We start from the raw sequence: 14,590 nt of genomic DNA on the forward strand, positions 1-14,590 counted from the left end.
GGTGCCTGCCCTGGGCACTGGGAGCATTCCCTGATGGCTCTGGCCATGCTCTGCCGAGAGCTGAGATTGTCCAGGCAGCTCCTGGAATGAGTGGGAATGAGGAACTGCCTGACTGGTTTGGTGCCTCTCTGTCCCTGCCCTCCCTCGCTGCTCTTCCTGTTACCTGGTATGTCTTTTTGTCACATCACATGACAAAATAATAACTAAGGAGGGATTTTTGCTGTGTGATGAGAGTGGTTGATGTTAGGGAATCAATAAGCTTTACTGAATGAACTGGATTGGTATTTCTAGAGCATAATCACAGGACACATACAGCACAAAGTGATGGCACTTGCAAATTGTTTCTGATTCTCTCTCACACTTAAACTGCTGGGATTTTGGTCAGAAGTTTGTACCACCTAATTTCACTGTCCTCATGCGTTTTTCTGTCCAGTGAAACTTAAGAAAGTAAAAAGAGTCAGTGAGAACTTTTACTAGATGCTTTCTATTTATTTACTACCTTTTTGTATTCACCATTAAATCATTAAAACATTTCACTATTACTTCTAAAACTTAAAAAAAAAAAATTAAAAAAGCCCATCCACAACTTACTCTGGGCAAAGGAACGGCTGAGGGATGATATTTAAGGATTGCATGCATTTAAGTGCATGCATTTTTTTTCTGAAAATGCACAGATACCGTGGGTCTGTCTGGAGAGTAGGTGTGGTATTGAAAATTATGAGAGTAATGTTTCACTTGGAACATGTTCCTCGTAAATGCCAATGCTTTGCTTACTCACAAGAGTTTTGGTAGGATGAGATAGGTTGCACAATATGCATACATATGATTGTAATCACACCGAGACACGTACATACATGCCAGAAACTGCAAGAAAATTTCTATGAGTCTTACGTGTTTTAACAGTATTTTTTTTAAAAGTATTTTTAGATTATATTTTAATTATTTTTAGTAGAGATTGGTGACTTGGTTCATTCAGGTGACATGCTCATCAAAGGGGAAAGGATTAAAAAAGGGAATACTTTGTATGAGAAAGCGATGTTGACTCAGTGCTTAAACAAGTTTGGACAAACCTTTACGACAGAGTCCTGTAGGCCCTCAGCGAGTGTATTTTACATTAGCAGATTCCTCAGCAGGGCTGTTGTCTTTACAGAAGCTTTATTGTTACGCAGGACCTGCCTAAACACCATTTTGAAAGCTGCCTGTTCCTTTTGATGAGAAGATACAGAACCAGTACTGAGGGCGGGGAATGTGCTGGGGAGGGAGGAGAATGGGAGAGGTGTTGATAGGGCAGCAGACAGAGGAGGCTCATTTTTGTACTGGACTCTGGAAGAAGTAAATATGTGTTCAGCAAGAGCATAATAATAATAAAGTTGAAGGATTGTTTCTTAACAATGAGATATTAAACCATTTATACATGGAGAAAACTTTTACTGATAGTCAAGTGTCTGTAAGTATAAAGTTTTGTTTGTCTAAAGCGAGCAGAAAACAGGAATATGATTTAACGAATAGTCTTCTGAGCTAAGAAATCTTGCAGTGAAATTTGATAAATTATGCTTCTAAGGATTCAATGAGGTTTTAAAGAGACCAAGTTCGTAAGTATAAGTATTTAAGTTGACTTTCTATATAAGCTCTGCTATAAATTTAAGAATGCACCATTTTTATAGCCATGTTTAAAATTCCTTAGCAGCATTGTATTGCTTTTAAAATGAGTGTAGTAGATACACAGATATTTCTCTAATTTTTAAAATAAAACTTTCACTTAATTTTTACTATACTTGCAAGTGTTTCCGTAAAGAAAAATGTCGTTACAGATATGTTACCTTTTAATTGTTGTAGTGCTTTTTAAAAAGTTGTGCAGCTAAAGGAATTTTTCTTCTTCCAGCTGGACTTTTATCCAATAAAACAGAATCCAGATGGTGTGAGTTATTAAAATAACTGAAAATAAATGAAAAGTATTTATAGAATGCAAAATTTGAGGTGTAGAGACTTAGATCAGATTTGGCTTCTTGTTGCTCAGTAAACACTTCTTTTGCAAGTAAGCATCCTAGCTGTATTATCAAGTTTTGACTTTGTAGTCTTATTCTTTCTGTGAGTATATCTCAGAATGAAATTGTGTTAAATGCTAGTATGGTAAGTATGTAAGTAAGTATGGCATCAAAATTTTAATATTTTAAAATCAGGGGGGAAATAAATAATTGCAAAGCATGGGAAGATATTATATGTTTTATTTACTTAAAATATAGTAGTTTTCATGCTCACTTTTACGTTGATTTCCTTAAAATCTATTAATTTTTAGGGGCTACATCAGTAGTAGGAAATTCAGAAGTGACTAAATGTATTTCAGTGATCTGTCACTTAATCATATCCTCTTTAATATGGAGTTTAATTTTCAATTACTGTTGGACTGCAAGTTACCTTCCATATGGATGTGCAGGTTAAGCTATTGCTTAATAATGCTTTTATTAGTGGACAGAATTCAGTTATCTTAATATGCTGATCGACAGAAGGGGAAAATAAAACCAAGAATTGCTCACAAACGTTTTTACAAAAGAACGTTTTTTAAATTTTCATTTTGCAGTCCTGTAGAATTATTTTTCAAACCTTACAATACGGCTCATAGAAACAGATTTTTTTTTTTTTTTAATTTTCTTTTAAGTGGATTTCTGGATGGCAAATTTTGAACTTAGCACTAGAAAACGTGCGCAGGAGTCTGAGCAGTGCTGCAGACAGCAGAGGGCACTCGGAACAGTCATTTGCATCATTCCCTTTGCCTCGCAGGATTTACTCTAGGGGAAGTCTCAGCGTCTGACAAGGCAGCTTGTACTTCAGTTATTTATACACCAGCAAGTTCCAGCTAGTTTGGCTTCAAAATATTTTTGTTAATATTGCATTGGAATAGGAAAGACTCTTCAAAATTCACAGGGGGAATCCACAATGTTGTAAATGAGAGAATCTTTCCTCTTCTCTTCAGTAGCACTTATTGGGGTCTGTTTATTGTTGATTAGCTGACAAATCATTGACAGAAATATATTTAGACAGATTTACAGAAAATTTGGAGAATTGGAGGAAAAACCGGTTTATTTTATGGCAGAGTTTTCTTAATTTATGTGTAGGCTTTTTGATGCTCCTGCTTTTTAGTTCAGTAACTGGAGTCAGTGAGCTAAATCGTATTCTTAACATGTGGCTGTCATGCAAGTAGTTGTTACTTTAATATGTCATTAAAAAAAAACAATACTTGATGAGATTTAAGATTTTTGGTGGTTCATTCTGCCAATGTCTCATTTAGTTCTCTGTGTGACGAGGAGCTGGTCCAGGGGATTGCCTCTTTCTGGTTGCCTGGTGGTTTTTGTGTGTGTTTTCTTCTTTAGGAGTCAGGGATATAATAAATCCTATTAATCTTTTGGCAAGTCAAAACTTATCCAAGCTCCTTGTCATTCTGTCTTTCTCTTCAGCTTCTTCTGCTCTGAAAACAAATGTACAAAAGCAAATATGAGCAGGAAGTGGAGGGAGGGTAGGAGAGAAAAACAGATCAACCCTATCTGGGGTCGCTACCCCTTCCCACAGTTTAGCTCCTAAGCAGATGGATGTGGGTTTACAAATGTCGTCTTTGGTGTATCTGAATAAGGCTTTTAAAGCTGTTGTACCATATTTTAACACTTTCCATTAATAGCTTTGCAAATTAGCATTCCTTCTGCTTTTGACCTTTGACCTCTGAGTTGCCTGCTCGATTTACAAATATGCTACACAAAATCACAAGATTTTATATCTGTAGCTGCTGAAATAAGCTGTGAAAATGTAGAGGGATATGAATTTTTTAAAGGGCTTTCAGTGCCACATGACACTTCATAGCCATGATCATTAACTGCTGCTGTCTAATTGCTAGAGCTTATTTTTCAGTGTTAGTAGAGTTGCTGTATGGAAAATGCATGGATGTGTAATGCTTAGTTCAGTGAAACAAAATCAACAGTTCTTAATGTCTGTTTAAATGAAGGGATTATTAACTTTACAATGCTGAGTGTGAGTGCCTAGAATGTGTAAAACATTGCCCACCCACAGTGTTCTCAACAACGTTCACTGCAGTTGCTCCAGCGAGCTGCTGGTCTTGCAGCTACATCCCACTGCTGCATTTTTCTCTTATTCCTTCTTATGGCTAACATTCTCACCTGTTAAAATTGTGTGAGTACTTTTGGTCTTTCTAGGGTGATTCCTAGAGAATTTAGGTTGAGTGTTAAGTGTAAGTGCTATTGATAAAAGTCCTGTTTTGTGTTACCCCCAAGGGTAACACAACAAACACCAAGGGGTGTTTGCAGGAAAGTTCTTTCAAGCATTTCTGATCCATTTGTGATTTTTGCTCATCCATTGTAAGGAATATTGTGCTCCAGATTATTTGTAATAGTGTTTCTAATTGGTTAAAGTATTGACAGTGAAAATACATTCTGCATCCCACTTGGTTTAGTGTCAAACAAGATGCAGTATTTAAACAGCTCTGGCATTTTTTTCTTTATAAAGTTCCACATTTTGAATACTTATCCACACACAGTAAAATTTTTCCTCTGTGCGAGTACTATAGGGCACTTGCTTCTGAAATCCTGGAATAATGGAGGGTGTCATTTGTAATTTTTAAAACACATTTCTTCCTCTCTACCCACCCATTTGTTTCCATTGCATTTTGTCATGATGTTAAATGCTTTTAGGAGCATTAAGAACTGCAGTGGTGTGTCTATTCAAACAAGTAATCAATCAAAACACTAACTGTCCATCACAGCATTTGGCTTATGCCTCTAAAATTCTAGTTAGAATAGGCTTCATCTGCAGGTGAATTAAATTTCTTCCCTGATCACTCTAAATTAAATTGAGAAGATTGAGTTTTTCTGTTAACCAAGTCTCTTCATCGTAAATGCAAAATGGGAAGATGTGAAGGTTTTTACATACTGGCTGTAGCAAGTCAATCTCACCATGAAATTTGGAGTAAAGGCTCTTCTCCTTCCTCATTTTATTTAACTTCCAAGTAACATTAGCCTTCTTCACAGGGTTGTTTGTATATTAGGGGCTCATTGTAGGAACTGTATGGATGTGGGGGTTCCACATGCACTGAACAAGGGAGAAAGTTCCTCTTTCCTAAATGACTACTAGCACGTCCACCTAGGGCTTAAGGACATCCCACTACCATAAAAATGCCCAATAATCACTCCTGGATTGCAATTCTGGTGTTTATTTTTAGGAGAAAATTGTGTTCTAATTGCTTTAAAAATAACAGCAGTGAATGATTTAGGTACTGTCACTGTTGTGGACAGCAGTAAACTTCCTGAAATGCTCTGCTTTCCATATAGAGTCTCTTGAAGACACCGCTGTCACAGGCAAGTGAATTGCACTTCCCTCTTTCATTGCAAGGAGCCTATTTTGCTCTCTGTTCCTGGGGCTCTGTGCACAGAACTCTCTTGACATCAGCTGAGCACAGGTTCAGGTCGTGAGGGAGGAAGGGCAGAATAGCAATTGGTTTCTGAAAGAAGAATTTTGTCTTTAGTGACAAGAGGCTACTTTTAGGTTTAATGAAATGCTCCAAGTCTCCTTGTATTGCGGATTTTTACGTGCAGTTTATAGTGTTAACCACTGAAAAGTTAAGCAGAATGGACTGTTTGAGGTCCTATTTTGTTCTGGCTTGCATTATGTAAACCTCTGAAAATAGTGATTTACTATGTAAACGTTTCTCTAACTAATGTTAGGGTGATTAACTAGTGTTTTTTTGGAAACTGTCTTGGAAATCTCTTTTATTGAATACAGGACTACCATACGGTTCAGTGTCATTTTATTTTCCTGATTTGTTATAGGAAACGTTCTCAAATACAATCAGCATGATTTATATAAAATGATCGAGCTTTTCTGGTGAGAGATAATTGAGATCTAATCTGAATCCCTGACGAACCACAGCTTCCTGCATTGGCCTGTTGCTATTGGTAACATAAAGGGAGTAAAATAGAACTTCATACGAAATGCCTTTAAACTTTACTGGCATGTACAGGCATGGAACAGCGTTGAATTTTTTAGTTTAATCTTTGAGAAGCCGACGTGTTAAGGAAATGCTTTTTCCATATTAAGTGAAGATGAATTTAGGAAGAGTACTGCTAGGAAAAATAACTGCTGTTTCTTACGAGGAGCGGGTAAGTGATATGAATTATATTTAGCTAAAGCAAGGCATTGTTGCAGTGAGAAATTAGAATAGGCTATTGTTATTGGCAAGAAATTAGAGAAGCATGGTATCAGCTTCAGAATGCTTTTTGCTTAGCCTTTAAGCTCTTTTACTTTAAAGTATTTGAGTTAACATTCCTTTGTAAATGCAAACGTTGGAATTTATTCTTAGAGAAAAGTAATATTGTTATACCAGCTAACACTGAGATTTTGATATGTATTTATGAACTATGCCCAATGTGTATAAAGCTAAAAAAACAATATGTTTATAATTTGTGCCTAATTTAATTATGTGCAGTGTATTTTGTATATATTTACTGTAGCATTATATCAATATTACATCTTTAGGTAAGACTGTATATATTTTGTATATATCTTTATAAAAATAATTTTAGGGATGATTTGGCACTTAAGGCATTGTGTTTATATGTGATAGGATTGGTTTTGTTTGGGGTAAAAAGTTGAACATTTATTTCTTACAGGAATTCCGAATGTCACATCATTTATTCTTCATATTTTTTTTTTATAGATTCAAATATTTGACAAAATTATACTGAATGTATTCAGTGAAGTTATTGTACAGTAGCTATACAGTATGTTTTTCTTCAGAACTCTTACATATTGAATGCTTTTGTGTTAGCTGTTATAAATGCAGTTTGGTGGTAGAGAATTGAAAAGTGGAATTGTGTAATAGTCCTCCTTTAAGTGGCATTCTGGAGGGGCACTCTTCTCAAAGAATTCTAAATAATGAAATTAATTGCAATATTTTGGAATGGGGATAAGAAACCCGTAATGTTATGCTACTTTTTAGGTGATAAGTACATTTCAGATTATTTATTAGAAGGAAAAGCTAGCAATAATTGACAAGTAATATGGCTTTATTTTTTCTTTAAAAATGTTAGAACTGTGTATGCCATATTTTGAAGTATGATCTCCCTCTCCTCCCTGAGACCACTGGAGTTCATGGCATGAACTATGTTGATGCTGTAATATATTTAAAAATACATATGCATTATGTAAATCCTGCAGTGATGTGACTGAAGACCTTGGGATCTGCTCATAATTCCTACCTTGGCAAAAGGAGAAGTTGCTTCAGGTGATTTAAGAAGTAGTTTGAGCAAAACTAGATGCAAGCAGGTGGTCAACTGAGTGATAAGCTTTCCCTGAGATAAGTGACAGAATGTTTGAAAGTTGCCTCTTTGTATTCAGCCTGTAAATCTTCAGAACACAGCAGATTTCCGAGCGTTATCCTCAATACTGAAATCATAGGAGAAAGTTGATTTAGAAGGTGGTGGAGCTAGGTGTGCTATTCAAACCTGAAATGCTTATTTACAGGGACTTCATAAAAAAGTGTGTGAAGTGATGTTGTACTGGGTGAGTAACAGACTCTGGCAGCACTCAGAATCCTTTGGATGCAGCAAGAAGTCAGTGCCTGTATTGCAAGAAAGTGTGCTTTGGAAAGCCAACAGAGAGGTCATTTTTAATCCTTTTTATTCTCAATCTTTCTGGATGCCCAGGAAAAGAATAGACATTTCTATTTAGTCTGTGATTCTGTCATTGTTAGAATAGGAGAGAGAAATGCATCTTCACTCTCCTTACAAATTTTACCCTCTGTGTCTCAGGAGGAGTGGGCAACAGAGATGTCTTTTTTGACTCAGGAAAGCACTCACCCCCACTGTAATGGCACGGATGATTTCATGTTGCTCCATTTTATTTCTAAGGCCTGGCATTTCCCAGTATGTGTCACCCCTGCCAGTATCCCCCTCTTTCCCTTTGTTCTCCTCCAGAATTTGAGCATGACTTCGACTTGAGTGACAAACCTTGAGGTGGAGAAAAAGGACATTTTTGTATTGTGTTACCTGGGTAGTTGTATACATGGATTTATTTGCTCAATATAATATCTGGGCTATAGGTAGGGTATTTTTTGGTTTTCTGCATGATGTTGTTATGTCAGAATTGGACAGCACCTAGTAGTGACTAGGGACCTGATCCATGTAAAATGGAGCATGAAAGATGGAACTAAGTGGATAAGAGTTTGTCACTTGAAAGATGTCATCATACAAGCTTCATGCAGAGGTGCACACATCCAGCAGACTACAGGCCACGAAAGCTAAAAGATACAGCCTGTTTCAAACTTGTCAACTTTCAGCCTTATGAATTATTCTCCTCTATGCCCTCTCTCCATTTGTACCTTGTTGTTGGTGCAAGGTACTGTGTTGTCTACTTCTGTTCTGGAAAATAAGTTAGGTACTCACAAAGTAGTTTTCTCCCTGATAATTATTGTAAGCTTAAATTATTTTAGTTTTATTGGTAACAGATCCTGAACACAGCATCAAAAGCTCGTGGGCCCTTCTGGTTCAAAGAGAGATGTTGCAAAGGGAACTTGAATATGTTTACTCTTATTCAGAACTTTATGCTATCAAATATGTGCTGAAACATTTGCCACTTTACGGAGACCTAGAACATCTTTTATGCTGTTTGGTAACTGGGAAGCCACTTTTCAGCTTGCTGGCCCTGGCACTGAGCATCTCTCTCAAATCACAAAGATCAAGATCCTGCCCTGAGGTCCTTGGAGCAGAGTTGCATCCCCCAATGTTGCAGGATGTGTGTGAGTGTTTGTAACTCAGCTGCTAGTCCAGCTAGGTGAGCAAGCAGAGTTCCCATGAAGAGATATACTGGAAGGCATTTTATCTTTCCTAAATTAGATTTATTTTTTGAATTTTAGTAATTTGCTACCATCAGACTCCTGGCATATACCATGGGCTTTTTCCTAAACCAATTTGGTAACTGGGGTAATTTGAAGAACCAATTTCAGTTCTTATCTGGTTGTGAAAGATTTGATGGTTTCATACAATTAGATTTTATCTCTGGATGACAGCTCATGTGTACATTCACAACATACATGTTCTGTTGTTTGGAACTGAACACTTAAATACTTTAAAAAAAAATAATCACATTAGCTCTAACTGGCACAGAGTCATGCCCTGACTTTCCTCCTCTTTCAGAAATGGCTGCCTACAGGAGCTGTTCAATTTTATAGCTTTCTGATACATATGTTTTTCAATAGGTGGTTCTTAATATGTGTGTAGTGTTAAATTTCATCAAATAATCAAACTTTTTATGTGTAGTAGATCAAATTTTGTCCTGAAGAGAAAATTTTCTCCACTGATGGGAAACATGAGTGCTGAAGAACAAAAAACAGCCCCCAACATAAAGTGAATTTTTAAAATGAGATCATCATAGTATTTAAAAAAATCTGGTCTTGCAACTTATACCTTTCAAAGACAAATCTAGACAAGTTTCAGCTGAACAGTTTAGAAGAGAAACTTCTTTGTCTGAATGTGGACTGCATGCAATTTCTGACAGGTTTATACTGAGATTTCTAAGTATTCAGAAATGTAGTTTGAATATATTACTGTGAATTCTTACACAGTAATTACAAGCTTTAGTTTCTCGGTTTTATTGAATTAGGTGGATTTAGTTACACAAGTGAATTGAAAGAAATGTCCTTAAAATAGATTTTATTCTGTGATCTATAGAAATAAACTGAAAATGTTTGGAACAAGATAAGTGTATTTAGTGACTCTGTAATGTAAAATATATTCCTCCTATAGGTGCTTTTCTAAAATCTTCTAACACATAAATTACTAAGGCCTTGCTTTGAGGGATTTTAAGATGCTGGTACACGTAATGTAGCATGCAGTAGACAAAGCATTTAAAATAAACATGCAAAACCAACTCGTGGTGTGTTCACTGCGTTAACTTATGCTATATGGATTGAGATAAAACTTTGTGTCCACTAATAATTGAACTTTTCTATGAAATTGCACCATTTTCACTTTAAAATTATATTTTTTGATTGTTAACTTACCAGTTTTTGACAGAAGTAGTATGAATATTCTTTCTGCTGTCATGAAAATCCTATTAATTTTGCTTCATACCTTTCAAAACCATGAAGAATTGTACTTGGTGTTTGAATCTAGGTTAATGAAAGCTGACACAGTAAATGACCATTCCTAAAATACAGATATTTTGAAAGTGCTTAGTTTTTTTTTTTTTGTCTAATTTGTAAACTGATACTGTTACTTTACTTTGAGTCATCCTTTACTTCATTCTTTGGAAATGACATTGAAATTGTTTATTCATTAATACTGTACAGCAATGTGACTAAGAAATTCTAAGCAATCACATTTATTAACCACATTTCAGTAATGCAAATTAAATTTTCTAAATTACAAACATGAATTAAGTTATGGCTTCTGGATGCATAAGATGATCACTAGGCTTGTGAAAAATAGAAATAGAGAAGATGTCCTAACCCCAGTGAAGGACTGTAACCAGAACTATGTTTTGGAAGCCTGAACCAAAAATTATTAAAGGGAGATGCTTGGATATACTTTTCATTACATTATTATGCTTTACAGATCCAGAAGCATTTATGTAGTTAAGCAAGAAGTGTCACCGTTTTTTCATTTCTAAAATCTTTTTCATGAGAGGTGTATTTGTGTTTATCTGAGCCAGCACCAGGGAAATGATGTCGATAGAGGTTAGTTGGGACTTTGAAAGTCCCAGAATACTTGTGGCAAAGATTAGATCAGGTCCTCTCCTGGTGATGGGAATGGTGAGACCACAGCAGTTTGTAACAAGTTCTTCAAGAGAGTGTTAACAGCAGTGTGAGAGCCTGCAGTGAGAGAGAGGAAGAAAGGAGAAGGTATTACCAAATGTTTTTGTGAATTTTGAAGAAGAGTGGGAGTGTTTGTTGCCAAGGCTGAAAAATACAGACTATGAAGAGGTAGCTGTTAGCTTGAATTGTGTATGTATTTGTGCTTTTCTTCTTCTGTTTCTGACCTTGAAGAGGTTGTAGATACTGTAGGGCATTCTTTCCTAGGTTTTTAATGAGCAATACAAATGAGGACAGTATTTTTTTTAACTATTCAGAAAGTTCCCTAAATGTTCAAGGACACTTTCAATGATCAAGGAAAGATTGGCCAAACTGAAGTAAAAATACTTTCTATTAGTCATTAAAAAATCAATGCAAAATTATATATAAAAATCTCTCTTCTTCCAGACTTCACTTAGCTGAGTGTCAAGGTTCAAGCATTGGAGTACCTATTTGGGAAATGGTCAGTACTTGGATTTAATGAGGTGTTAGATGCCTTGAGGTATTTTATGATCAGAGTTGAGAGGTTTAGGGTAGATAAGCACATAAACTTCGGCATTTCACTAGAATACTAATTGTCCTTGAGAATATGATGTACAATACAGGTAGAGGTGGTGAGGAGTTCTTACTTATTGGAAGTTAAGTTCTAGTTTATTGCAGGCACTCTGAACTTCCTCTTGTTTCTGTGACGGTCAGAAGTGACCGACAGGGAAAGTTTTTAGAATCACCTGATTGACAAAACAGTGAGTTTCCATTTTAATGCCATGTATCTCCAAATACTGCAGCAAATTAAAGTGCGTGAGGTATTGTTTTAATTCATATTGTTTTCCAGTCTTTGTGGATCTACGTTGTCACAAATGCCAACTGATTGTCTCTCCCCATCTAATAAGGACTTTTGGGAGCAGTGTAGTTACCACAGCAGGAAATACTTCTTCCAGTAAATATTAGTGGTATCAAATTCCTGGACAGTAGTGGTTGAGAGGCCTGGGGTGAATTTCATGCTGGGGAGAAAAAAACCTGTGAGAAATAACAGCTGGCTTCTTTAGGTTTTCCTCTCTAATATTATCTGTTATTAATTAGATGATACAAGTAGCTAACACTGCAAATACTAAGTGAAGCTCAGAGATTTCTGATACTTGCTATGAAACTTCAGTAACCCTTCTTTTTTTCTTTTTTATTGCAGTCAGCAACTGTTTCTGATGGAGGTAAGCTGAAGCTTGTTTTTACTTTTATAATGAAAAATAATCAATTTTCCACATTAAGCAACATGGTATGTGGTAAATTATGTGATATATTACAAGATGTACGTCCAAGGTGGTGCAGAACTCTGTGGCTGCTTTGGGAACTGTGCCAGTGAAAATATTGAAGGATTGTGTTCACATACTTTCCCTGTTTTATTTGCATAATATTTTTTTTATGGTACATTTATATATGCACATTTTTTATTATTACTAGGCTTCCTCATTCATAATAATAGAGGCAGAGCTAGTAGACTTCTGTGTAATTGGATGGTAGATAAAATCTCATTCTCTGTTTCATTGTTCTTTACATACCTTGTTTGCTTTTAAAGAGATGCTCTAGCTTCTAAGTTGTAAGCTATGTTGATACATTTGTTGAGGTTGAACTTTTTAAAATGTGATCCTTTTTGAGAAGGGGGTAAGTAATTTCATATTTCCAAAATCCCAGCATGGAGCTTTTGCACTTCTGGAGAACTTCTAAGTAAACTCCTCTTTATTGCACATAAGCTGGCTTGTTTTGATTTTAACATGCCTTTAATGTTTTAAAGGATGTCCACTCTTTGTTAAACATTAGAAGATGATTTCTCTGAAGTTTTGAAATTAATTGAAACAGTTTAAAAAGGCTTCCTTAATGGAATAAAGGAATTTGTATAGGATAGGGTATACAGGAGATGGCTTTTCTCCTTGTCTTCTCTGGCAGGAGTTGGTTCACTTAATCCAGCAGAGAAACTCATGTATTTTTGCATTTGCTGTTTTTTGACAACATTACAAGACATATTTATTAAATAGAAAGGGTGGAAGGGAACAAGCTGTGTTGCCATAATCAGTGCAGTGAAATTGGAAAAAAAATATTTGGAATTGTAAGGATAATTTTTTTTATACTTCATGCAAATGTAAATGCAAATTAGCAATACTATTTACAAAACTTCTTCATATCCTAATTTCTGATTCCTTGTAAGACTAAAACTGCACTTGAGAAAAACATTACTGTTTTGGTCCTTTTGCTGGAGCCGCTTTCCAGTGGCTGACTTTGTCAGGTATTTTCCTTCTCTACTGCTGACACAGTCTAATGCTTTACTGTACTTCTGTCTGGATGAGAAGGTAGACTCTGTGTTGTCTGCAAAGTGGCAAAACAACAAAACAGAAAATAGTAGTGTTTATTCTGCTTTCTATTTCTAAAACATAGCATGTCTTTTTCTGGGAAAAAAATACGTATTTTTTCCTCCCAACGTGTTACCAGCTTGATATAAAAATCAAAGCAGACCACAGACTTTCTGATTGTGCATGTAGTTGTTGGGAACCAAAAATTTGATTGATTTTTTTTTTTTAAAAAAAAAAAGTAAAATGCAATGTACTTGTGTCTTGTCTCTATGAGGGTTCTTGTTCTATGTTAATGAAAGTTATTTTGTTGTTTATCCAGACTTGGAAATCCCTGTGATAGTACTCATACAATAATTATTTCAAGATTTATATCCTTCCAGCTGAAAATTAATTTTAAAAGTTCCACTTATTTTTGGTTCTTCTAATATGACTTGTGTCTTATTCCAAATGTGTAGGTAACTGTTTTCACAATTAATTCTATGCAATATTTTTAACTCATGAAATCTATGGGCCGTGTAAGTTTACTGAAGTGAAAGAACAGTCAAGAGGTTATGTGCAATTTTCTGCTGAGTTGTATTCCCTATTTTTTCAGCTAGTTCAGAATTTAACGTGAACTCTCTCTTCATTGTTAAATGCTACTTAAGAAGGGGTATAATTTGTGTAAAAAGTAGTAGTTGAACTATATTGAATAATATTGAATCAATGCTTAAACACCCAGATAGTGAATTGGAAAAATAGGAGCCAGAGAGACTGTAACCAGAAAAAGTGAGATTAAATAAATTTCTAATTCAGTTTGAGCTGCATTGAAGTTCTGATTCATGAGTGAATTACATTTTCTAGCATTTACTTTCATTGAGTATGGCACAGCACTGAAATTTTTTCAGTTTTCCTTAATCCCACTAAAATGCAAATAGATCCACAGACTTCAACATTTGAGAGTATGTCTAGTTTTGAGAAAATTTCACCAGTGAAACCATTAGTACAGCATTGCATACTTCCCTTCCTAGACTAAACCGTTATCATCACAGAATGATTTAGGTTGTTCCCAAAACCCCCCTGCCATCCAACCTGGCCTTGGCACTTCCACTTGGGACATCTCCAGCTTCTCTGGGGAGCCTGTTCCAGTGCTATCATCACTGTCAGAGTGAAAAATTTCTTATATCTAATCTAAATCTACTCTCCTTCGGTTTAAAGCTATTACCCTTTTTCTGCTCTTGTCAGAAGTCCCTCTCCAGCTCTCTTGTAGCCCTCTTTAGGTACTGGAAGGTGCTCTAAGGTCTCTCCAGGACCTTCTCTTCAACTTGGTATTATTAATTAATATTAGTCTTTCTACATATAATTAGATACTATAAATACTGCTGTTAAGCTTTAGTTTGGGAAGGAAATTCACGTGTAAAAAGCAATT

The 14,590-nt window shown here is 35.7% G+C and overlaps 1 protein-coding gene across 6 annotated transcripts in view; it reads left to right on the top strand.

The window, feature by feature from the left end:
- Positions 1-14,590, top strand: part of RGS12 (regulator of G protein signaling 12) — an 85,291-nt gene that overhangs the window by 30,074 nt on the left and 40,627 nt on the right. For 4 of the 6 annotated variants that reach the window (XM_086889508.1, XM_086889510.1, XM_086889511.1 and 1 more), the window contains exon 4: positions 12,030-12,051. In XM_086889508.1, the coding sequence (XP_086745634.1) occupies positions 12,030-12,051 (22 nt within the window). Of the gene's footprint in view, positions 1-1,319; positions 1,448-5,425; positions 6,159-12,029; positions 12,052-14,590 lie in introns of those variants that run through there. The other 2 variants (XM_023925584.2, XM_023925583.2) reach the window with 2 other exon arrangements.

This window comes from Cyanistes caeruleus, chromosome 5, assembly GCF_971803275.1.
Source record: "Cyanistes caeruleus chromosome 5, bCyaCae1.hap1.1, whole genome shotgun sequence".
NCBI lineage: Eukaryota > Metazoa > Chordata > Aves > Passeriformes > Paridae > Cyanistes > Cyanistes caeruleus.